Here is a 26,007-nt window from a genome sequence, read left to right as displayed (position 1 = left end):
AGACCATGATCTAATCACTCCACCCTAAGGCATATATCCACCAAAAATCACATATACATCGACCAAAAAAAGGTATAAAAGTGTTCACGGCAGCAAAACTAAAAAACCCAAATGTCCATCAACAGAATAAACTGGAATTGTCACACAACAGAATGAACAAAGTACAATACAACATGTATTAATCTTACAAATGTAACACTGAGCAAAAGCTCAAAGGAGCCAGGTGCAGTGGCTCACACCTATAATTCCAACACTTAAGGAGACTGAAGGAGGAAGACTGTTTGAGCCCAGGAAGTTGAGGCTGCAGTGAGCTATGACCGAGCCACAGCACTCTAGCCTGGGCAACAGAGAAACTCTATCTCCAAAAAAAAAAAAAAGAAGCTCAAAGAATACATACTGTATAATTCCACTGATACAGAATTGGAAAACAGACAAAATTTTTCTATGTTCTTAAAATACAAGGAACATGGAATGGGGAGAGGGGCATTTGGTGAGAATTCCAGTACTGATGTGTTTCTTGAGTTGAATACTCATTATGTGAATATACTTATTCATCTAGCTGAATTTGTTTAAAGTATGTCATACTTTAAAAATCTTACACTCACTGGATCCCTAACTGGCAGAACAGGATTGGTAATCCCTTCCTACCACCAAGATGCTTCATCTATACCATGATCAGAGACTTGAATGGCAGCAGTCTCACATCAGCCCCACCGCTCTTCAGAATGTAAACATTTGTATCCCTGTACATATATGCTACCAATACTTACCACTTGCTAATTATATGCCTACTATATGCCAAGCACTTTAACATTCAGTTAAATACTTATTGAGCATCTACTATGTACAAAGCCTATGCTGAGTACTTAGGGTACAAAAAAATGAGTAAGACATGGTACCTGGCTTACCTCATATACAGGTAACATCAAAAACCACGATGGGGAGGCAAAGCACCAGGGTAGGTTTCTTGGAGGTGTTAACACTTGAGTCTTCAAAAGAGGAGTAGGAATTATCCCAACAAAGAATATTTCAACAAAGGGACCAGTTTGTGCAAGAGCACAGTGATAAGAAACAGCATGATGTATTTAAAGAAACAATGAACAACTATTAGATGTCACTTAAGGGGGGTAAAACCAAAACTGGGTTGGGGTAGGGGAAAGCGGTCATAGAGATAGGAAGATGGCAAGTTATGAGGGGACTTAGACCTTAACCAACAGGCAAGATAGATCAGTGAGGAAATGATCAAAGGAATGATTTGGCCAACATACTATTCAGGCAGCAGTACAGAAGATGGATTTAAAGGGATAGGACTGGCAGAAGAAGTCCAGTTTGGAGACAGTTGTAATTATCCTGACAGATGATGATAAGGGCCTAAAATAATGGAATGAAAGCGGTAGCAAATCTGGAGAAAACAGACTACATTTAGATTATGTTGCTGGTCCAGAGATCAAACTTTGACAACCACTAACCTACACTGGCTAGGGTTTGGCAAATTTTTTCTATGAAGAGCCAAAGAGTAAATATTTCAGACTTCGTGTGTCAAATACAGTCTCTACAGCATTTCATGTTTTTGTTTGTTTTTTAAACAACCCATTAAATATTAACAACCATTCTTAGCTACTGGACCTTACCAAAAAAAAAAAAGGCTGCAGCTACATTTGTGGTATGGACCACAGTTAGTTTGCTGATCCCTGCTGCACACACATAAAGAAGTGAGAATGGGCTGGGTGTGGTGGCTCACGCCTGTAATCCCAGCACTTTGGGAGGCGAGGCAGGCAGATCACGAGGTCAGGAGTTGAAGACCAGCCTGGCCAATATGGTGAAACCCCATCTCTACTAAAAATACAAAAATTAGCCAGGCACGGTGGCGGGGGCCTGCAGTCTCAGCTACTCAGGAGGCTGAGGCAGAGGGATCTATTGAACCCAGGAGGTGGAGGCTGCGGTGAGCCAAGATTGTCCCATTGCGCTCCACCCTGGGCAACAGAGCAAGATTCCATCTCAAAAAAAAAAAAAAAAGGAGAATGAATCATCCTATGAGATTAATTTTCCTAAAATGCTATTTGTATCATATTAGTCCCCTACTCAGAAACCTCCATTGGTCCTCACTCTCAACTGAGTAAGTCCAGTCCCAATGATGCCTAGCATTCATAGGCATCTGTACTCTAGGACGAGACTACTACTCCAGGCTCATGAACTATGCCCCTGTGTACCTTCCATTCTTATTAAATTGAACTATTTACATTTACCTGCCTCTGTATCTGTGTGGGGTTTCCCAATCCAATGTTCCTTCCTCCCTGCTCCAAACCTGTTCAAATACCCTTCCTTCAAAGCATAATTCAAATCCTACCCCAAAATGATTCTACCCTCCTCAGTAGTCCTAAAAGCACATCTCAACTTACTTGATATTTATTTGCTGCCCTAAAAGTTATTACTTACTTCAAATAAACTGAAAATTCCTTGAGGGCAAGAAATAATTTATGTCACTCTCTATAAATGGATCTAGCATACAACAAGGGATAAACAAAAAGAAGATATATGTGTGTGTATATATGTAATATTTATATATGTACACACATACTTTTTTCTGAAATAGCTATATAACTAAAGCAAATGTGTTTTCGCCCTTATTTATGTCGGTAATTAAACACATTAATTCTATGGACACAAGGTGAATGCTGTAGGAACCACAGAATGACAATCCACAAACACCTCTCCATCTCCTATTACTCACACTTTTTTAGGACTAATATGCTAGAGAAATAACACAAGTCCAATTTTTCCAACGGTCAATGTTATCAATGTAGGTACACTGACAAATATTAAAGACAGGCATTGCTAAACCCAGTCGAAGTTTACTTATCTGTAGTTGTACTTCATTTATTTTTAAAATACAAAATAAGCTTTTACAATTGAATTGCTTTAAATCTACCCTCAATTGTTACTCAAGTTTAAAAAGTCCCACACTGACTCCCCCCAAAATTGTCATATATCTGGCCTTAATTTTAAGGTTCTCTGTGACAATGCACATTACCAAAAATGGCATTATTGTTTTCACTCAGAATTTAGGGAAATAAGAATATACTTAGAATTTTTCTGAAAATAGTCCTCTTTAGTTCACTGTTGATAAATAACAATAATCACAGAATGTTTTGAGCTGGATTAACGAATTCATCTTAGAATACCAAAGAAGTCTTTCCAAATCCAAGTGTAAGCTATGCCATATAAGATTATCCAAAGAATGTTCAAGAATCTATAGAAATTCCTCCAGAATCACTTGCCCACATTCCAATGCAAACTACAACAAAAGTTTAAAACATTGAACTTCTGGCCTGGCACAGTGGCTCACGCCGGTAATCCCAGGACTTTGGGAGCCCCAGGCGGGAGGATCATGAAGTCGGGAGTTAGAGACCAGCCTGGCCAACATGGTGAAACCTGTCTCTACTGAAAATACAAAAAATTAGCTGGGCGTGGTGGCGCGTGCCTGTAATCTCAGCTACTCAGGAGGCTGAGGCAGGAGAATCGCTTGAACCCAGGAGGCGGAGGTTGCAGTAAGTCAAGATCGAGCCATTGCACTCCAGCCTGGGCGACAGAGCAAGACTCCGTCTAGAGAGGGGAAAAAAAAAACACTTTTCTACATGTTTCCCCATACGCTGAACAAGAATAATTTAACTGGCAATCTCAGGCTTTGAGGATGATTAAATATTTATGAAGTACTTTAGGACCATGAATGGAAGCCACTGTAACCATAAAATGTCATATTTGCTTAATGCAAAACTATAGCTACCTGTTAGCTATAGCTGCAAATCCAATCCTCACAATTCTTTTGTGTCTCCCTAACACAGAAAATCTTCAGTGAGTCATGTATTTCAGTAAGGTACATGTATTTAATGAGCTACTTTAGCAACCTCAGAGAAACGAATTTTCTTCCAAATCTTTGCTTTCTCACAGGCCATGTCACTCTCCAAGCCAGTTCTTTGAGAAGGGAAACATGATCCGATTCACCTCAAGAAGCTAGGCCTAGTTATTGACAAGCCAATACCAAATGACTGAAGACTATGAGGAATCACAGTAGAACTTTCTTTGTTAACATACCAGAAATGTGACTCCTGAAAATAATCCCAGAAAACAGGCATTCTCACAAGCGCTTTATTATAGGGAAAGTCCCTACACTTTTACATAAAGAAGTCTAAAATGCTTTTAGGCAGTGGAGACAGAAAACTCAACTCGCTCAAAGCCTAAACTTAATTCGCTAGGTAGTTCCAGCACCTGCCTGGTGTAGGGCGACCAGTGACTGGGGCGACTGCTCGGGAAAAGTGCTGATGCCATCTCCAGCTGCCCCTTTCGTGAATGACAGTAACAATGCAAACACTGACAAAAGAGCTGGGAGCCCCTCCACCCCCAAGCCCCTGCTTAGCAGTACTTCCACCCCAGCCCCAACATACAAAGTGACAAATCCCTGAAAGGCCCTCCTCTGACAGATCTCCCCATGCAGAGACCTCGTCTGTAGTCTGGTAACGTGAAAAAGTGCTACCCTTCACTCTCTACAAGACAGCGGAGCCCCTTAAAGGTGCGGGGAAACGCTGCCTCCTTCTCCAGCACCAGAGGCACGGGGCGAGAAGACTTCCTCTCCGGCTGCGGGCGCAGGGGCTCGGGGACAGACCGAGAGAACTCCCTCTGGGCGAGGGCACTCCCCGGACCGCCAGCGGGGAAGGCAGGGAAGACGGGAAAGGAAAGGAAAGGGTCCCTGGCTCGGCAGGAGGGCGGAGGGTCGCTGCCCTGCGGCGTGGAGAAGCGGAGCTCGACGCCGGGCACACCGTCCTTCCCGGGGGTGGCAGCGGCCGGCCGCACGCTTCCTGCAAGCCAGAGGCGGCGACAAGTCGGCTCGGGTCCGGGAGCACGTTCCTTCCTCGAGCCTGGTCCTGAGGGAGGGCGCAGGCTGCCGAGGCGACAACTCTCCCTCTCGCCCAACTCCGGCGAGCGTGAGGCCGGCCGGCCCCAGGCTGCCGGCGCGGGATGCCCGTCGCCCGGGTGGGGGAGGCGGCGAGGCCGGCCTCGGCTCGCTCCCTCCCCACGCGGTCCGCGCCCTCGTCCCCGCCCGCCGCCGCCGCGGGGCCGGGCCGCCGACCTCGGCCGGCCGGGCGTGGGGCCAGGCGGCGACGGCGGCGGGCGGGCGGCCTGGGGCCCTACCTGAGGCTGTGTACCAGCTCCCGGCGTGACTGGCTTCCCGGCAGACCACTCGGTTGGACATCTTGGTGCCTGTGCCGCCTATGGTGCACGAGGATGAATGAGGAGGCGGCGGCGGCGGCAGGAGCGGCTCCGCGAGGGGACGAGACACCGCGGGCCCAGCCCAGGAGGAGGCGGCAGCGGGGAGGGGATCAGCCCGGCCCAGGAGGAGGAGGAAGAGGAGGAGGCGGCGGCCCAGGAGGAGGAGATGGCAGCCGGGGCGGTGGCGGCGGCAGCAACAATCACCACAAACTCCGGCGACCGCCGGAAGATGGGGCCCACGGCGGCCTCACCGAAGCCCGGAAAGCACTGGCCCCGGCCCCCGGCCCCCGGCGTCCCCGCTGCTGCCCAGCCGGGGCTGGTTCCGCCGAGCCGCCCCCACGGCCCCCTCCCCTCCCAGCTGGCCTCCCCGAGCCACCGCGGGTGACCCCACCCCCGTGACTCCGCGCCCGCCCCCGCCCCCGCCCCCCACCCCCCGCGGGGCTCCCCGCACCCACTCCCACCCCCGGCAGGGCCCTCCAGCCCGGCCGCCCGCCGCCGGCCCCGCCCCGCTCCTCCTCCCGGCCGCGCGGCGAGGTTAACGGCGGAAACCGGACAGGCCTGACGGCATCTGGGGTCGGGCAGCCCCGCGAGGAGGCAGCGGCGGCTGCAGCTACGCTCACACAAAAGCCCAGGGCCGGGGCCTGAACCGGGGAAGGCAGACCCGGAGAAGAGCCAACGCTTCCTTACTCGCCACTCTAACGGGTCCTGCCCACTGAGCATGCCCAGCACCGCTGCCTAGCCCGCCGAGGAATCTCAACGTGCACGCTCCGCTCTCCGGGGTTTAGCGGCAGCAGAGGCTGGGAGGTGGGGGGCAGGGCGCGGGGAGCAGGACGCAGCCGCAAGGCAAGCCCCCTCCCCCAGCCAACTTCCTCAAATGGAGAGCACCTAGGGCTCGCGGATGCGGCTTTCCACGAGGACATTCCCGCGGATATCCATCATATACAGGCATCTCTCATGGATTCGCACCCCCAAGATCTCATTCCTAGAGTGGCACGCCGGGAAGTTCATCTGTAGAAGCAGGCACGTGGTAAAGTGTGCCTGTGGTCCTGCAAATGCTAGATTTTGCTTCACAGGGTCACTCTTACCACCTAATGGTGGCTTTGACACTATAACCATTTATCTTGTTTCATGTTGTATTTATGTAGGTGCATGTCTTATCTCCCTAACTAAGGTGTTTGATATAACTAGCCTCAGTTATCCTCAGCTGTAAAATGGGGACACTCAAGGAGTGTACCTAGGATTATAAGAGCTGTTGAATGTGAACAGCCTGACAGGTTAAGCCTACAACAAATATTATTTTCACCTTTGTCATCTTATAAATCCCATTATTCCACATAAATGTCAAGAACAAATAATTTTTTTACAATTGTGTAAGAATCACAGCAAAGGAGGCTATCTTGGACCTCTGAGGAAGTGTTATTGTTACAAAGTACACCATTGCAAAAGTAGGAATAGAGGAAGAGAAAGTTGCATACATACAATGAAAGTTTTGGGGCAAACACTATAAAATGTTTGTAACTGCATGGGCATGGTACCTCCTGCCTATAATCCCAGCACTTTGGGGACCTGAGGCAGTAGGACTGCTTGAGGCCAGGAGTTCTAGACCAGCCAGGGGAACACTATAATTTTTTTATTTTTTAATTATCCGGGCTTGGTGGCTTCGCCTGTGGTCGTAGCTACTTGGTAGGCGGAGGCAGGAGGATCACTTGAGCCCAGAAGGTCGAGGCTACAGTGAGCCATGATCACGCCACTGCATTCCAACCTGGGCAACATACGTAGCAAGACCCTGTCTCAAAAAAGGAAAGAAAAAAAAATTACATCTGAGTTTCATACTAAACAAGCCCCTAACAGATTCCAGAGTAGATGACTGGCTGTCTAGTATTCAAGTTTACTTTTTAAAGTGCTGTTCTGTTTCCTCTCCTCCCACCTTCTCCAACTTCAGGGCCCAAGGATTTTGTGCAGTATCCCTGTCCTAAAGCCTAGTCAATTACTGGAACACTTCTGACTTTCATACCTTTTCCTAATTAGGCTAAAATCTCCACTGTATACTTGTTTACTCAAATTTTACCCTCTCCACCAACTTGCACAAAACATAATATGCAACAACAACAACAAAAAAATGGACATACCGTGTAGTCAAAACCTCTTTTTTTTGAGACAGAGTTTCGCTCTGTCACCCAGGCTGGAGTGAGTGCAGTGGCTCGATCTCGGCTCATTGCAACCTCCGCCTCCAGAGTTCAAGCGAGATTCTCTTGCCTCAGCCTCCAGAGTAGCTGGGATTACGGGTGCCCACCACCATGCCCAGCTAGTTTTTGTATTTTAGTAGAAACGGGGTTTCACCATGTTGGCCAGGGTGGTCTTGAACTCCTAACCTCAGGTGATCCACCCGCCTCGGCCTCCCAAAGTGCTGGGATTACAGGCATGAGCCATCGCACCCGGCCCAAAGCTACTTTAGAGGTAACAGAAAAAAAGGCTCGAGCTCTGATTACATGGTACTGTTCTGACAGTACCAAAACTCAGTGATCATCGATAAAATGGTAAACTTTTGTTGTAAGTTTCAAGAAAAGGAAACTGCCCTAAGTGCTTATATGATGATGGTTCTTATGGTTATTTATTGCTGATTGTTTCTATGAAAAAGAGGTGTGGGGTGTTGGGTGGGGGTGGCGGGGAGGGGATTGGATACAATTAAACAAAGAAAGCTTAGTATTTCAGGCCCTTCAAATTAGAAAGTCAGATTTGAGTCCTGCCCTGTCACTCATCAGCTGTGTGACCATGGACATCTAGTAATTTAACCTTTTCTAGCCTCAGTGTTATCTGTCAAATGCAAACAGGAGTAATATCTAACTCATGCTTGCTGTGAGAATTATTAAGGTATGTTAAAATGCTTCATAAGCTGTTCTTTATATTTGTTCTTATTATTATCCTCTACTCCTAGCAACAATCATAGGTCTCATTCCAAACTAGTAATCTAATTTAAAATTCAGCTTTCTCCCTATTAAAATGCTCTACTGAAATTTTCTTGCTGGTCAAACTGAATAAAGACCACAATGCAATTGAACTGAAAGGTTAGCAGATATTTAATGTTATCTCTAGGATGCCCTCAATATATACCACAATTATTCCCCCTGTCCACCTTATTCTAGCTACCTTACTCAAGTATACCCTTGAAAGAGGTTGAAACTATTCATTTATTCACCTCCTCTAAATTAAGGAAAATTCATATAATGCAAAATACTTTGTATTTTAGGAGAAGCTTATCTGGCAACACTGTACAATTTTCATGTTATTATCAACAATTTCCATTATATCCACTAGTGATTTTGGTTTGACACTGCATAAGCATTATTCATAGTAGGGAGCAAGGAGGAAACTTTTATTAACAGACAATCCTTATGAAGCTCAGACTTCAAGAAATAAGATGGAAGGCTGGGCGCGGTGGCTCCCGCCCGTAATCCCAGCACTTCGGGAGGCCAAGGCGGGTGGATCACGAGGTCAAGAGTTTGAGACCAGCCTGGCCAACAGGGCAAAACCCTGTCTCCACTAAAAATACAAAATTAGCCAGGCGTGGTGGCAGCTGCCTGTAATCCCAGCAACTCGGGAGACTGAGGCAGGAGAATCGCTTGAACCTGGGAGGCGGAGGTTGCTGTGAGCCGAGATCGTGCCATTGCACTCCAGCCTAGGTGACAAGAGCAAGACTCTGAGAAAGAAAGAAAGAGAGAAAGAGAGAGAGAGGGAGGGAGGGAGGGGAGGGAGGGGAGGGAGGAAGGAAAGGGAAGGAAGGCAGCATGTCCAATATTTACTGCAGCACTCAGTAGTAGCAAACTACTAGAAACAACTACAATGTCCATCAATGTGAAAACTTGTTAAACTAGGATATACATATGCACCCATTAAAAAGAATGAAGTGGCTGGGCACAGTGGCTCATGCCTGTAATCCCAGCACTTTGGAAGGCTGAGGCAGGAGGATCACTTGAGGCCAGGAGTTTGAGACCAGCCTGGACAACATAGCAAGACAAAAAAAAAAGCTAAAAATAAATTTAAAACTTTGCCAGGCACAGTGGCACACGCCTATGGCCTCAGCTACTTGGGAGGCTGAAGTGGGAAGATTGCTTAAGCCCAGGAGTTTGAGACTGCAATGAGCCATGATCACACCACTGCACTCCAGGCTGGGCAACAGAGTGAGATCCCATCTTTTTTTTTTTTTTTTTTTTTGAGACAGAGTCTCACTCTGTTGCCCAGACTGGAGTGCAGTGGCGTGGTCTCGGCTCACTGCAAGTTCCGCCTCCCGGGTTCACGCCATTCTCCTGCCTCAGCCTCCCGGGTAGCTGGGACTACAGGCGCCCGCCACCACGCCTGGCTAACTTTTTGTATTTTTAGTAGAGACAGTTTCACCGTGTTAGCCAGGATGGTTTCGATCTCCTGACCTCGTGATCTGCCCGCCTCAGCCTCCCAAAGTGCTGAGATTACAGGTGTGAGTTACCGCACCCAGCCGAGACCCCATCTTTAAAAAAAAAAAAAAAAAAAAAGAATGAAATGGCACTATATACTAGTATGGAAAGAGTTTCAAAAAAGTGAAAAAAGCAAATTACAGAATGTATAAAGTATGCTTCCATTTGTATAGAAATGAATACTTGTATTTTCATATACTTGCATATGCATGGAATACTTCTAGAAGGTAATAACTTCTAGAAGTAACTGGGTGGCTGAGGTGGAAGGATGGAAAAAGGATTTAACCTTTCCAGTGTATATCTTTGTGTATCTTTTGTATTTTGTGCCATATACATATACTACATACCAAAAAAAAAACTCTATTTTTACATCTTTAGGCTTGATTTTGAATCTACACGGCAATATTAAACTGACCATTTTTAGATTCCACTTATCCACAACTAACAGCTTTAGAAGCACCCTAACACTGAAAGCCGTATAGATCAGAAAAATATTTTACAATAGTAACAGCGTTTTGAACAAATCAAGAGAAGAGTTTAACAGAGAGGGTCTTTTGATTTCAACTAAAACTGGTATTCTAACCTAGAATCAGTCAACTTTGTCCCTGTTTACCTTAGAAACCAAACATAATAAACACTATTTATTAAATACTGTGTATCTGAACACTAGACTAAGTACATTAGATATTTAATAATTCCTGTAAGATAAAAATGTATTCATTTCCAATGTTTTGTAATACAATTTTTTACACAGAGCTTTTTTCCATATTTATTAATATTTAGGACTCTCAGAAATGGAATAACAGAGTCAAAAGATATAAGGAGCCAGGCACAGTGGCTCACACCTATAATCCCAAAATTTGGGGAGGCCAAGGCAGGAGGATCACTTCAGTTCAAGAGTTGAAGACCAGCCTGGGGCAACATAGCAAGATCTCATCTCTACTAGAAACAAATTAGCCTGACATAGTAACACACCCCTGTAGTACCGCGTGCCCTGTAGTACCAGCTACTCGGGAGGCTGAGGCAGGAGGATTGCTTGAGCCCAGGAGTTCAAAGCTGCAGTGACCTATGACTGTGCCACTGCAATCCAGGCTGACAGAACAAGACCCTGCCTAAAAAAAAAAAAAAAAAAAAAAAAACACACAAAGCTTTGTTAAAGGCTGGCAAGGTTGATTTTGTTTTGAGACAGAGTCTCGCTCTGTTGCCCAGGGAGTGCATTGGTGCAATCTCGGCTCACTGCAGCCTCCACCGCCTCTCGGGATCCAGCAATTCTCCTGCCTCAGCCTCCCGGATAGCTGGGATTACAGGCACGCACCACCATGCCTGGCTAATTTTTGTATTTTTAGTAGAGATGGGGTTTTACCATATTGGCCAGGCTGGTCTCGAACTCCTGACTTCTGGTGATCTGCCTGCCTCAGCCTCGCAAAGTGCTGGGATTACAAGTGTGAGCCACCGTGCCCGGCCAAAGGCTGGCAAGGTTTTTTAAAAAACAATTATTCATTACCAACTACCCCTTTTATCACTGGTGACCTATTTTCCACTATTTTATTACTTTTCTTCTTTGCTAATTTACACCCAGAGATTTTATTTTTTAGTAAGTGGATTTTCTGTTATAGCCACTCACCGGTTTCAACTTTTGTGCCTCATTTTTCCAGTTTGATGATATGTCATCAGGCCTCCAATTGGTAATGCCATTTTGGAATCCAGTCCAGGAAAATACCTGGCTACAGTTTTGTATGCTCTTCCTAAAACGATTCCGTCGCTTCTAACAGGAAGTTATCCATCTTAAAATCCCACTGTACCTTCTCCTAAATGACATTTAAATAAAAGTTCAATATTCTTCCTTTAGCTGCATCAGAAATAGGTACATTGATCTCTTTCTATCCAACCCAATCTTCTCCTTTTTTTTCAATTCAAGGTTTCTATTTCCTCCAGGAATCTATTCCTGATTCACTCTACTGATCCTCCCAACTAACCCACCCACCAACGTAATTCATGAACTCACTCTTAAGGGATACAGTAGGTTTTACTCCATTTTTGTATTTATTTACTAAACAACGTCTGCATTAAATGGTCGAAGGTTAGGAACTGTTTATATGATTTCCAGTTATATATAATGTATGACACCAAAGTATAATAGTAACTTTCTTTTTTGTTGTTGTTGTTTTTTTGAGACAGAGTGTCACTCTGTCACCCAGGCTGGAGTGCAATGGTGTGATCTTGGTTCATTGCAGCCTCCGCCTCCTGGGTTCAAGGGATTCTCCTGCCTCAGCCTCCTGAGTAGCTGGGATTACAGGTGTTGACCACCACACCTGGTTAATTTTTGTATTTTTGGTAGAGACAGCGTTTCACCATGTTGGCCAGGCTGGTCTCAAACTCCTGACATCAGGTGATCCACCCACCTCGGCTTCCCAAAGTGCTGGGATTACAGGCGTCAGCCATGGCACCTGGCCATATAGTAGTAACTTTCTAAACTGACTTCCATTTAACCAATTAATGAGAGTTTAAGTGGTGCTCTCCATTACCTCAGTAAAATACACTGAATAATGCCCATGAATAAACTGAACTCCTAAAGCTACTGGGCTACACTCTTTAAGAAACTCTCAGCTGGGGGTGGTCGCTTACGCCTATAATCCCAGCACTTTGGGAGGCCGAGGCGGGCAGATCATCTGAGGTTAGGAGTTCGAGACCAGCCTGGCCAACATGGTGAAACCCAGTCTCTACTAAAAATACAAAAATTAGCCGGGCATGGTGGCAGGCGTCTATAATCCCAGCTACTTGGGAGTCTGAGGCAGAAGAAGCTGTACCCAGGAGGCGGAGGTTGCAGTGAGCCGAGATAGTGCCATTGCACTCCAGCCTGGGCAAGAAGACCAAAACACCATCTCAAAAAAAAAAAAAGAAAGAAACTCTCACATTATGGCACTCTTTCTATATTTGTGTGTATGCCCAACAAGGATCAATTATGTTCTCCAACTTATTTATACCAGTTCTGTTAGGTACTGCCATTACCTAATTTAATTAAACATTACATAAGCCAAAGAAATACAAATACCTAACACAAAAGGTGTGCTATGGTCTGAATGCTGTGCTCCCCCCAAATTCATATGTTGAAATCCTAACCACTAAAGCGATGGCATTATGAGTGGGGGATCTTTCAGAGGTAATTCAGTCATTTTATGAATGGATTAGTGGCCTTATAAGAGACCTCAGAGATCTAGCTAGTCCACATCCACAATGTGAGGACAAAGCTAGAAGGTGCCATCTATGAACTAGAAAGTAGGCCCTCACTAGACAACTTTAATCTTGAACTTCCCAGATTCCAGAATTGTGAGAAATAAATTGTTGTTTACAGGCCACCCAACCTATAGTATTTTGTTATAGCAGGCCAGAAGGACTAAGACACGATGTTTGTAGAAAAATTAGGTTGAATGTTTTAGAAAGACTCAATTAAAAAAAAACTGTCAGAGGCAGACAAGATGAGTAAAGACTGATAAAACAAATGTAGCATTCTACAAATTAATTCTTAAATGTCTAAACCTTAAGATACTTTCAAAAAATTTGAAACTGAAATTTTTAGACCATGCAACATAGGTGTGCTTTGTGGAAGAAGGACGATACAGAATTCCATGAAAGAACTCATACCCAAAGACAAGACTAAAATCAAAAAATTACCAAATTCATATAGAATATTTTTAAGTTTAAAAAAAAAATGTCGGCCAGGCACAGTGGCTCACGCCTGTAATCCCAGCACTTTGAGAAGCTTAGGCAGGTGGATCACGAGGTCAGGAGAGAAAGACCATCCTAGCTAACATGGTAAAACACCGTCTCTACTTAAAATATAAAAAATTAGACAGGCATGGTGACACTCACCCGTAGTCCCAGCTACTCAGGAGGCTGAGGCAGGAGAATCACTTGAACCCAGGAGGTGGAGGTTGCAGAGAGCATGCCATTGCACTCCAGCGTGGGTGAGCGAGCGACACTCCATCTCAAAAAAAAAAATGTTTACAGCTAGGCATGGTGGCTCATGCCTGTAATCCCAGCACTTTGGGACGCAAAGGCGGGCGATTGCTTGAGCCCAGGAGTTCAAGACAAGCCTGGGCAACATGGTGAAATCCTGTCTCTACGAAAAATACAAAAAAAGCAAATTAGCCAGACATGGTGGCAAGCACCTGTAGTCTCAGCTACTCAGGAGGCTGAGGTGGGAGGATCACTTGAACCTAGGAGGTCAAGGCTGCAGTGAGCCGAGATCATCCCACTACACTCCAACCTGGGTGATGGAGCAAGACTCTATCTCAAAAACAAACAAACAAAAAAACTTTCTACAGTATGTATCATTTATGATTACCTACAGTGACTCACTTTTATTTATCTATTTATTTATTTTGAGACAGAGTCTCGCTCTATCGCCCAGGCTGGAGTGCAGTGGCACGATCTCAGCTCATTACAACCTCTGCTTCCCAGGTTCAAGCGATTCTCCAGCCTCAGCCTCCTGAGTAGCTGGGACTACAGGCACGCACCACTGCACCCAGCTAATTGGTGACTCACTTTTTCATCTACTAGCTAGATCAGTGGGACTAGTTTTTCCATCAAAGAAAAATTTAGGCACACCTGACAGGTAATAGGGTATTAAGCTAAAATTAGCCAGGCGTGGTGGTTCTTGCCTGTAGTCCTAGCTACTTAGGAGGCTAAGGTGAGAGACTGGCTTGAGCCGAGGAGGCAGATTTCAGTGAGTCAAGATCATATCACTGCACTCCAGCCTGGGAAACACAGTCAGACAGCGTCTCAAAAAATATATATATAGTATTGGCAGGCTCACAGGCGTGAGCCACCATCCCAACACTTTGGGAGGCCGAGGCAGGTGGATTACTGGAGGTCAGGAGTTCGAGACCAGCCTGGCCAACATGGAGAAACCTGTCTCTATTAAAAATACAAAATTAGTTGGGTGTGGTGGTGGGCGCCTATAATCCCAGCTACTAGGGAGGCTGAGGCAGGAGAATTGCTTGAACCCAGGTGGCAGAGGTTGCAGTGAGCTGAGATCATGCCATCACACTCCAGCCTGGGCAAAAAGAGCAAAACTCCGTCTCAAAAAAAAAAAAAAAAATTTATATATATATATAATGTTAAGATGGGTTTGAATCCCTGCCAAAAACTTAATTCCTCTGTAACCTTAAGGAAAGTATTCAAATGTTTCATCTATAAATGAAGTGTTAAACTAGCCGGGCATGGTGGTGCGTGCCTGTAGTCCCACCTGCTCAGGAGGCTGACGCGAGAAGATGACTTGAGCCCAGGAGTAAGCTATGCTCTTACCACCAGGCTCCAGCCTGGGTGACAGAGCAAGACTCTGTCTCAAAAACAAATAGGCTGGGCACAGTGGCTCTCATACCTATAATCCCAGCACCGCGGGAAGTTTAGACAGGTAGATAGCTTGAGGCCAGGAGTTCGAGTACAAGACTAGCCTGGTCAACACAGTGAGAACTCGTCTCTGCAAAAATTTAAAAAAAAATTAGCCAGGCTCAGCAGTATACCTATAGTCCTAGCTCCTTGGAAGGGTAAGGCAAGAAGCTCACTTGAGCTTAGGGCTTCAAGGTTGCAGTGAGCTATGACCATGCCATTGCACTCCAACCTGGGTGACAGAGCAAGACCTCATCTCTAAATAAATAAAGTATTAAAATTAAAATTAAACCTACCCCAAATTTTGAGGGGTGAGGACTATGTTTATGGCCTTGATGGTAGTTATGGTTTCAGTGATCTATAGTTATCTCCAAAGTAATCAAGTTGTATATATTAAATATATACAGCTTTTTGTTCAATTATACTCTGATAAAGTGATTTTTTAAATAAAATTAAATAGGGATAAATTTTTTAAACTTAAATCCCCCTCACAGGTTCAAGGATTAAATGACAACTCATGTAAATATTTAGCATGCTGCCTGGCACATAAATACTCAAGTAAGTATTATGTGGACTGGCAGGAAAAGACATTCCTTGCCAGGCACAGTGGCTCGCACCTGTAATCCCAGCACTTTGGGAGGCCGAGGCAGCAGGATCACATGAGGTCAGGGGTTTGAGACCATCTGGGCAACGTAGTGAGACCTCACCTCTTAAAAAAAAAAAAAAAAAAAATTTGGCCGGGTGCGGTGGCTCACGCCTGTAATCCTAGCACGTTGGGAGGCCGAGGCGGACGGATTGCCTGAGCTCAGGAGTTCGCAACCAGCCTGGGCAACACGGTGAAACCCCGTCTGTAAGAAAATACAAAAAATTAGCCAGGTGTGGTGGCATGCGCCTGTAGTCTTAACTACTCGGGAGGCTGAGGCAGGAGAATTGCTTGAACCTGGGAGGCAGAGGTTGCAGTGAGCCACTGCACTCCAGCCTGGACAGAGCGAGACTCCGTCTAAAAAACTTAATAAAAAGACATTTCTATTCTTAGCCCTTACCACTAGGCCGAGTATTGCATATTTACACTTCCAAAACTAGAATATCTTCTAATCAGTCCTTAACCAGAGGTATCAGAATGCCTTAAAGATTTTTGTCGGCCGGGCGCAGTGGCTCATGCTTGTAATCCCAGCACTTTGGGAGGCCGAGGCGGGTGGATCACAAGGTCAGGAGATCGAGACCACGGTGAAACCCCGTCTCTACTAAAAATACAAAAAATTAGCCAGGTGTGGTGGCGGGCGCCTGTAGTCCCAGCTACTCGGAGAGGCTGAGGCAGGAGAATGGCGTGACCCCAGGAGGCGGAGCTTGCAGTGAGCCGAGATCACGCCACTGCACTCCAGCCTGGGTGCCTGGGTGACAGAGCAAGACTCCATCTCAAAAAAAAAAAAAAAAAGATTTTTGTCAGGCCAGACACGGTGGCTAACACCTATAATTCCAGCACTTTGGGAGGCTGAGGTGGGTGGATCACCTGAGGTCAGGAGTTCAAGACCAGCCTGGCCAACATGGTAAAACCCTGTCTCTACTAAAACTACAAAAATTAGCCGGGCATGGTGGCACACACCTGTAATCCCAGCTACTGGGGGGTGCTGAGACAAGAGAATCGCTTGAACCCAGGAGGCGGAGGTTGCAGTGAGCTGAGATTGCGCCACTGCACTCCAGCCTGGGCAACCAAGCAAGACTCCATCTCAAAAAAAAAAAAAAGCAACAACAAAAAAGGCTCTGTCCCATTGGGTCATGTTCACCAGGTAACAGCTATAGAGGCCCCTTAACACATAAATAATACTTATATTATGTACGAAATTTGTATTTTTATATTGATTTTTGTTTATATTGTTTATACTTATATTTATATTTGAAAAGTTCCCCCAAGTAGCTCTGATGAGAATCATTGGTAAAGAACTACCGCTAGAAGATTATTGATCCTTTAATAAGATTACCCAATTATGGGCATGGTGGCTCACGCCCATAATCCCAGCACTTTGGGAGGCTGAGGTGGGCAGATCACCTGAGGTCAGGAGTTCGAGACCAGCCTGGCCACCATAGTGAAACCCCGTCTCTACTAAAAATACAAAAATTCTCTGGGGACAGTGGCATGCACCTGTAGTCTCAGCTACTCAGGAGGCTGACACAGGAGAATCACTTGAGCCTGGGAGCTGGAGGTTGCAGTGAGCCAAGATCACACCATTGCACTCCAGCCTGGGTGACAGAGCGAGACCTTGTCTCAAAAAAAAATAATAATAATAATTGGCCGGGCGCGGTGGCTCACACCTGTAACCCCAGCACTTTGGGAGGCCGAGGCGGGCGGATCACGAGGTCAGGAGATCGAGACCATCCTGGCTAACACGGTGAAACCCCGTCTCTACTAAAAATACAAAAATTAGCCGGGCGAGGTGGCAGGCGCCTGTAGTCCCAGCTACGCGGGAGGCTGAGGCAGGAGAACGGCGTGAACCCCGGGGGGCGGAGCCTGCAGTGAGCCGAGATCGCGCCACTGCACTCCAGCCTGGGTGAAAGAGACTCCGTCTCAAAAAAAAAAAAAATAATAATAATAATAATAATTATCCAATTACTACTCAAATGTTAAAAAATCACTAAAAGGACTTGGGTGGATTAACTTATGAGTTAGCCAAATAACCAAAATAAATTTGATAGAATACCTATGAAAACTACTATATAAGAAGATCCCAGTATGTCCAGGTTTTTCCTATTCAAATATGTAGATCTGCAGATGTAAACCAAAAACATAGCACCTCCCATAAGTGTCAGTTCTACTAAAATAAGTATTTCCCATATTAAAGAAAACTATAAGGCATAATCGCATTTTTTTTTTTTTTTTTTTTTGAGACAGAGTCTCCCTCTGTCACCCAGGCTGGAGTGCAATGGCCGATCTCGGCTCACTGCAACTTCTGCCTCCCAGATTTAAGCAAGTCTTCTGCCTCAGCCTCCCGAGTGGCTGGGATGACAGGCGCGTGCCACCATGCCTGGCTAATTTTTGTATTTTTAGTAGAGACAGGGTTTCACCATATCGGCCAGGCTGATCTCGAACTCCTGACCTTGTGATTCCACATGCCTCGGCCTCCCAAAGTGCTGGGATCACAGGCATGAGCCACCGCGCCCAGCCAATGGCATTAAATTTCTAACTTTGCAAAGGCCTTAACATGTTTAGCTTGGAGACACACGACTTTAATAGGCTTCTAATGCAGGGTTTTTCAACTTTGGCACTGACATTTTAAGCTAGATAATTCTTGGGGAGGGAGAAGATGAGCATGCAGATTGTCCTATTCATCGTTAAGATGTTTCAGCAGCATCTATACCCACTAGATGCCAGTAGAACCCCCACCTAGCTGGGCACGGTGGCTCATGCCTGTAATCCCAGCACTTTGGGAGGCCAAGGCAGGTGGATCACAAGGTCAGGAGTTCAAGAACCCCACCTTATTCCAGTTGTGACAACCAAAAGGTGTCCAGACATCAACAAATGTTCTCTGGGGAAATGGGGGTGGGGAGAGATAATCACTCCTATTTGAGAACCACTGCTCTAGTGAATGTTTTTCCTGGCTCTCTTAAGGCAATTTCTCTATTTTCTGAGCTAGTGAGCTATCTCAATTTCTTCACAGGGGACATTGAGAATAGACCCCAAAAAGGACTGGCTGCTGCTTTTTATTGCAAAGAGAAGCAATGAAATTCAGCAACACATCGGTAGAACAGGATTTGAATTCCCATTCAAAAACTTACCAGCAGTGTTGTCTTGAGCATGTCACTTAACCTCTCCAAGTCTGTTTCCTCATCTGCAAAATGGGAATAATAATATCTACTTTGCAGAGCTGCTTATATCAGAGATCATTAAGTAAAAATGTACTATGCCTGAAACTTAGTAGGAGTGCAATAAATTATAGCTATTACTATAAACGTTGATAACATTAGAGGATATTGTATCCCCTTTGCAATGCTTTTATTAGTACTCCAACTTTATTGTACATTAGAATCACCTGTGATACTTGTTAAGCCATTGAAGATGCCCAGATCCCACCCTCAGAAAGGTCCAGTAACAATGCTGAGAAAAATTGGCTGAATTTTTTAAATTATACTTGACTGCTGTATTTTCTCTCTGTTGTAAAACTCTGCAGCATTTGAAGACAGAAGAAAAAGAGAAATTCATAAAACAATTCAATCATGTAAAATATTTGTCATACAGAACAAAAACTACTCTAAAATAATGGTGTTTTGACAGTTTATTTTGAAGGTCATTTTAAAAACAAAGTTTTTAAACAAAGACAATCTGAGAAAAAACTGCACAGAATACACTCATTAAATAGGTATGGTTTATGGTGATTAAATCAAAATAAGGGAAATATGTTATCTTCTGCAGTTCCAGAAATAGGTTCTGTTGTCCGGAAGGTTCTTATGCATCCAAAAAGGGGGAATAATCATGGCAATTAAAGCTGCCTCTTAATCATGTAAATCTACAGTAGCAACTAAATTTTTCTGTTCTTCCCATTAAGTCAGTTTCGATCTTCAAACTGTGCCTTGTTTTTTAAAAGATAAGATGCTAGAAATTCAATGGGATTTGGTGGTCTGTAAGGGAAAAGAAATCCAAAGTTTAGAAATATATTTCCTAGATGTATTAAACATATTGTTCCATAATGAAAACTCATCTTTTTAAGTTTAATTTTCATTTCACAGTCAAAGGACATTTATAGTAAATAAAATAAATGAGATAAGCAAGCAAATTAATTAGCCAACAAAATAGTTTAATGAGACTGAATTTTTTGCATGGCTTAAATCTGGTTATGAACCCAATTTTAAAACACGTTTAAAAAATGTATTGACAATGGGATGATCATTACCCCAGAGAGAATAATGACTTGAAGGGGTCACATGGATGGCTTCTGAGATGCTGGCAGTATTCAGTTTCTTGATCTGACTGCAAGCTACACAGGTATGTTTAGTTTGTGAAAATTCATCAAGCTGTATACCTATGATATGTGTAATATTCTGTGTAATATCCTTCAATAAGAGAACAAAAATAATATAGGACAGTGGATGTAGCATCACTAAGACATGTAGATGAACTCAAGTGACTAGTCAAAGAAGCAACACTAATACAAATAAGTAGGTTATGTTTCTTTTCTAAAAGCTACTTCTTTCTTTCTTCAAATAATTTAAGTCAATAATTCTAATACTATTTAATACAACTACAGTACACCTAAGAAGATAAACACATTTAAAAAACTAAGAGGAGATATTTCGTATTAACACTTCTATGTAAATTATTCTTGCTGAGAATACAAGTCCAAAGTTGAAAAATTGGGGAGACATCTATTTTAAACTCTACTATGAAAAGGCATATTGAAAATGTGTTTACAATGATCTCAAAATATTCCCACAGCACTTTAAACAGCCCTAAGAGCTATCTACAAATAGACAAGATTTTTCACTTAGTATTTAGGGTTCACATGATGAATTATTTTACCAGAACTCTTTACTTAAAAAATGTATTTGGGGCCGGGCGCAGTGGCTCATGCCTGTAATCCCAGCATTTGGGAAGCCGAGGCGGGTGGATCACGAGGTCAGGAGTTCAAGACAATCCTGACCAACATGGTGAAACTCCGTCTCTACTAAAAATACAAAAACTAGCCGGTCATGGCGGTGCGCGCCTGTAATCCCAGCTACTCAGGAAGCTGAGGCAGGAGAATCACTTGAACCCGAGAGGTGGAGGTTGCAGTGAGCCGAGATCATGCCACTGTACTCCAGCCTGGGCGACAGAGCAAGATTCCGTCTCAAAAAAAAGAAAAAAAAATGTATTTGGCCGGGTATGGTGGCTCACGCCTGTAATCCTGGCACTTGAGGAGGCCAAGGCGGGCAGATCACAAGGTCAGGAGTTCGAGACCAGCCTGGCCAACATGGTGAAATCCTGTCTCCACTAAAAATACAAAAAATTAGGCGGGTGTGGTAGTGCATACCTGTAGTCCCAGCTACTCGGGAGGATGAGGCATGAGAATCACTTTAACCCCAAAGGCAGAGGTTGCAGTGAACCAAGATCGAGCCCCTGCCCTCCAGCCTGCTGCAACAGAACAAGACTCCGTCTTGGGAAAAAAAAAAAAAGAAAAAAAAAAAAAAACTGTACTTGGGCCGGGGAAAAAAAAAAACCGTACTTGGGCCGGGCATGGTGGCTCACGTTCATAATCCTCATACTTTGGGAGGCCAAGGCGGGCAGATAGCTTGAGGCCAAGAGTTCAAAATCAACCTCGGCAACATAACAAAACCCTGTCTCTACAGAAAATACAAGAAATCAGCCAGGCGTGGTGGTGCACGCCTATAGTCACAGCTACTCAGGAGGGTTAGGTGGAAAAAATCGCTTGAGCCTGGGAGTTGGAGGCTGCAGTAAGCCATGACTGCCCCCACTGTATTCCAGCTGGGGCAACAGAGCAGGACTCCATGTCAAAAAAAAAAAAAAATTTGTGTTTTAACAAAAAATATATTTACTGGCCAGGCACAGTGGCTCATGCCTGTAATCCCAGGACTTTGGGAGTCCAAGGAGGATCACTTCCAAGCCTGAGCAACATAGTAAGACCGCAACTCTTCAAAAAAAGTTTAAAAATTAGCCTGGCATAGTGGCACACGCCTGTAGTCCCACCTACTCAGAAGGCTGAGGTGAGAGGATTGCTTAAGCCCAGAAGGCTGAAGCTGCAGTGAGTGGTGATCTCGCCACTGCACTCCAACCTGGATGACAGGGCGAGACTTTGTCTCAAAAAAATTTTTAATGTATTTATGAGCTTGAACTTAAAAATTTCTTCAAATGTTTTTCTAGCATTTAAAGTAATATTTGGAGGCCAAGCGTAATGGCTCATGCCTGTAATCCCAACACTTCAGGAGGCCGAGGCAGGCAGATCACCTGAAGCCAGGAGTTCCAGACCAGCCTGATCAACATGGTAAAACCACATCTATACTAAAAATACAAAAATTAGCCAGGCATGATGGCAGGCGCCTGTAGTTCCAGCTACTCCGGAGGCTGAGGCAGGAGAATTTCTTGAACCAGGGAGGCGGGGGTTGCAGTGAGCTGACATCGTGCCACTGCACTCCACCCTGAGCAACACAGCATCCAGCCTGGGCAACATAGCAAGACTGTGTCTCAAAAAATAAATAAATAAATAAATACAGTAATATTTTAAATTTCTAATATATTAGTCTTCCCTAGAGGAAAAACAAAAAAATAGAAAAGATATCCACATTTTTTTCTCTTTTTTTTTTTTTTTAAGACTACTCAAGTGCAATAGTGAGAAGGGGGAAAAGAGTAGAATAGGGGAATAAGGGCCGGGCGCGGTGGCTCACGCCTATAATCCCAGCATTTTGGGAGGCCAATGAGGGCAGACCACCTGAGGTCAGGAGTTAAGAGACCAGCCTGGCCAACATGGTGAAACCTCGTCTCTACTGAAAATACAAAAATTAGCCACATGTGGTGGCACACACCTGTAGTCCCAGGTATTCGGGAGGCTGAGGCAGGAAAATCATTTGAACTGGGAGTCAGAGACTGCAGTGACCCAAGACTGTGCCACTGCATTCGAGCCTGGGCAACAGAGACTCTGTCTCAAAAAAAAAAAAAAAAAAAAAAAAGCCGGCTGGGCACAGTGGATCACCTGAGGTCAGGAGTTCAAGACCAGCCTGGCCAACATGGTGAAACCCCACCTCTACTAAAAATACAAAAATTAGCTTTGTGTGCTGACAGGCACCTGTAATCCCAGCTACTCAGGAGGCTGAGGCAAGAGAACTGCTTGAACCCAGGAGGTGGAGGTTGCAGTGACCCGAGATCATGCCACTGCATTCCAGCCCTAGGTGACAAGAACAAAACTCTGTCTCAAAAAAAAAAAAAAAAAGAATAGAATAAGGAGCTTGATCTGTAAGACTATCAACAATCGAGTTAACTCACTACCTTCAGACCAGCCAAGATACCCGTTTCTTTTTTTTTTGAGACGGAGTCTCGCTCTGTGGCCCAGGCTGGAGTGCAGTGGCACAATCTGGGCTCACTGCAAGCTCCGCCTCCCAGGTTCACGCCATTCTCCTGCCTTGGCCTCCCGAGTAGCTGGGACTACAGGTGCCCACCACCACGCCCGGCTAATTTTTTGTATTGTTAGTAGAGATGGGGTTTCACCATGTTGTCCAGGATGGTCTCGATCTCCTGACTTCGTGATCCGCCCGCCTCGGCCTCCCAAAGTGCTGGGATTACAGGCGTGAGCCACTGCACCCGGCCCAAGATACCCATATTTTAATTGTTGATAGTAGAGCCAAGATATAGCTCAGTCATAAATAAATGGTAATTTACAAATAAAGCTATCAAAAACAAATATTTACTGCTCATTCATATAGTTTTTATATAAACAAATTATCTATTCTAAGTTAATAACTCACTTTTACTATAAGAAAGGATATATTTCCCTTTTTTTTTTTTTTTTGAGGCAGGGTCTCACTCTGTCACCCAGGCTGGAGTGCAGTGGTACGATCACAGCTCACTGCAGCCTCAAACTCCTGGGCCCAAGCCCAAGCGATCCTCCCACCTCGGCCTCCCAAGCAGTGCGGGCTAAGGCATACCCCACCACACCTGTCTGAGATAAGACATGGTTCTTTATCAAGTTATGTCAGTTTGCTATTATAATGTTTATTATTATTCTTTGAATAAAATAGAATATGCACCTAATAAATGTTGACTAATTTAACTTGCGAAAACAATTTTCTTATTAGATTTGCTTACACAAAAAAGAATTTAGGTGAGAAATACTGGGGAAAACATGTTAAAGAAAGAGAAATAATTGTACTCTTGCTATTAAGAAAATTTAAGGCCAGGCTCAGTGGCTCACGCCTGTAATCCCAGCACTTTGGGAGGCCGAGATGGGCGGATCAAGAGATCGAGATCATTCTGGCCAACATGGTGAAACCCCATCACTACTAAAAATACAAAAACTAGCCGGGCGTGGTAGTGGGTGCCTGAGCTGCTCAGGAAGCTAAGGCAGAATCGCTTGAACTCATGAGGTGGAGGTTGCAGTGAGCCAAGATCATGCCACTGCACTCCAGCATGGCGACAGAGCGAGACTCCAAACCCTGTCTCTACTAAAAATACAATAATCAGCCAGGCGTGGTGGCAGGTGCCTGTAATCCCAGCTACTCGGGAGACTGAGGTAGGAGAATCGCTTGAACCCAGCGAGGTGGAGGTTGCAGTGAGCCAGGGTTGCACCACTGCACTACAGCCAGGGAGACAGAGCAAGACTCTGTCTCAAAAAATAATAATAATAATAATAGGCCGGGCACAGTGGCTCATGCCTGTAATCCCAGCACTTTGGGAGGCTGAGGCGGGCAGATCGCTTGAGGTTAGGAGTTCAAGACCAGCCTGGCCAACATGGTGAAAACTCTTCTTTACTAAAAATACAAAAATTAGCCGGGTGTAGTGGCCCACGCCTGTAGTCCCAGCTACCCGGGAGGCTGAGACACAAGAATCACTTGAAGCCAGGAGGTAGAGGTTGCAGTGAACAGAGATCACACCACCGTCCTCCAGCCTGGGCAACAGAGCGAGATTCTGTCTCAAAATAACAATAATAAAAATAAATTATAATCATGAAGACTATGGAGATACAGAAAAATGTTATGTCATAATAAATAAAAAGAAGATTCAAAATTACATGTATATCATGATTACAAATCTTTACAAATATGCATATGATCTAAGACTGGTGGGAAAAAATTTAAATGTCTGAATTATGAGATTACGGCTGAGTACTTTCTTAAAAACTTTTAACATCCATAAATCACACAGTAAAAAGTCGCTATACATAACTAATGATATTTCAGATAGGGGAATCTATTTTGCTTTCTTTACTAACTCCATTTGTGGACACAATTATCTTACCTTTCCTTTGCAAGCACAGCAAGTCCCTGTAATAAGATAGGCACAACTGTCTGATCCAGGTAGGCACGAGTTGGCAAAGACTGGAGATCTACCTTCTGCTTTGATGACTTTTCTGCATTAATCTTCTCATTTTCTACTATCCTCTAGTGAATTCAAAAAAACAGTGCATGAACATTTCAAATAACCAGGTTATGTTGAGTGCTAAACAAAACTAATGGAAATATGACACTAATAGAAAAGGCAAATCAATGACTAGAAAGATGATACTAGACCACAAACTTCTCTGCCCAAAATAAATTCAGACCCATCTTTCAATCTCATTCAAGCTCTTTCTCTCCAAAAGCACCTATTATCTCATTCTTCTAATGTCATGTCTCAAGATCCTACTCTTTCTCCCTTTCCTTCTGACTTTGTAGGAGTAAATACAAATCCTTTTTCTCTTCTTCATGTGAGTATCTTCTTAGAGTGTGTTCCTAAAAAAAAACTGGACATGACACCAAACAGCACCAAATCATAGTAAGAAAGCTGGTCACGTCAGAGAGAGCAAGCTTCAGGGTCCAAGGCTTATACACTTAAGAGAATACAGCTAAAATGTATTACCATTGTCTTTTATTCACTGTTGTCATTTTTATGGTTACCCTCTATCACAATGAGAATGTTTTTCCCTTTATGTTTCTTTTTTAAAGAAATATATCCAGCCTGGACAACTGCAAAATACAGTCTTTACCAAAAATACAAAAATCAGGCCTGGCGTGGGGGCTCACGCCTGTAATCCCAGCACTTTGGGAGGCTGAGACGGGCGGATCACGAGATCAGGAGATAGAGACCATCCTGGCTAACACAGTGAAACCCCGTCTCTACTAAAAATTTGCCGGGCGTGGTGGCAGGCGCCTGTAGTCCCAGCTACTCGGGAGGCTGAAGCAGCAGAACGGCATGAACCCGGGAGGCGGAGCTTGCAGTGAGCCGAGATCG

General features: G+C 44.5%; 2 protein-coding genes across 11 annotated transcripts in view; both read right to left on the bottom strand.

Moving 5' to 3' along the window:
- The window catches only part of MEMO1 (mediator of cell motility 1), a 146,325-nt gene extending 140,240 nt beyond the window's left edge, over positions 1–6,085 (bottom strand). The window contains exons 1-2 of one of the 6 annotated variants that reach the window (XM_055253566.2): positions 5,721–6,085; positions 5,188–5,265 (exon numbers count right to left, since the gene is read on the bottom strand). In XM_055253566.2, the coding sequence (XP_055109541.1) occupies positions 5,188–5,265; positions 5,721–5,985 (343 nt within the window). In that variant the 5' untranslated portion in view covers positions 5,986–6,085. The remainder of the gene's footprint in view (positions 1–5,187; positions 5,266–5,720) is intronic. The other 5 variants (XM_063623789.1, XM_063623790.1, XM_055253568.2 and 2 more) reach the window with 5 other exon arrangements.
- Positions 6,086–6,658: 573 nt separating this feature from the next.
- DPY30 (dpy-30 histone methyltransferase complex regulatory subunit) overlaps positions 6,659–26,007 on the bottom strand; it is a 29,784-nt gene continuing 10,435 nt past the window's right edge. For 3 of the 5 annotated variants that reach the window (XM_055253572.2, XM_063623825.1, XM_055253573.2), the window contains exons 4-5: positions 25,036–25,178; positions 19,358–19,715 (exon numbers count right to left, since the gene is read on the bottom strand). In XM_055253572.2, coding sequence (XP_055109547.1) covers positions 19,643–19,715; positions 25,036–25,178 — 216 coding nt within the window. In that variant the 3' untranslated portion in view covers positions 19,358–19,642. Of the gene's footprint in view, positions 7,052–18,875; positions 18,929–19,129; positions 19,262–19,357; positions 19,716–25,031; positions 25,179–26,007 lie in introns of those variants that run through there. The other 2 variants (XM_063623824.1, XM_063623826.1) reach the window with 2 other exon arrangements.

The sequence above is a fragment of the Symphalangus syndactylus genome, chromosome 18 (assembly GCF_028878055.3).
Source record: "Symphalangus syndactylus isolate Jambi chromosome 18, NHGRI_mSymSyn1-v2.1_pri, whole genome shotgun sequence".
In the NCBI taxonomy this organism is placed as follows: Eukaryota; Metazoa; Chordata; class Mammalia; order Primates; family Hylobatidae; genus Symphalangus; species Symphalangus syndactylus.
This window is presented reverse-complemented; position numbering and strand designations above follow the sequence as displayed.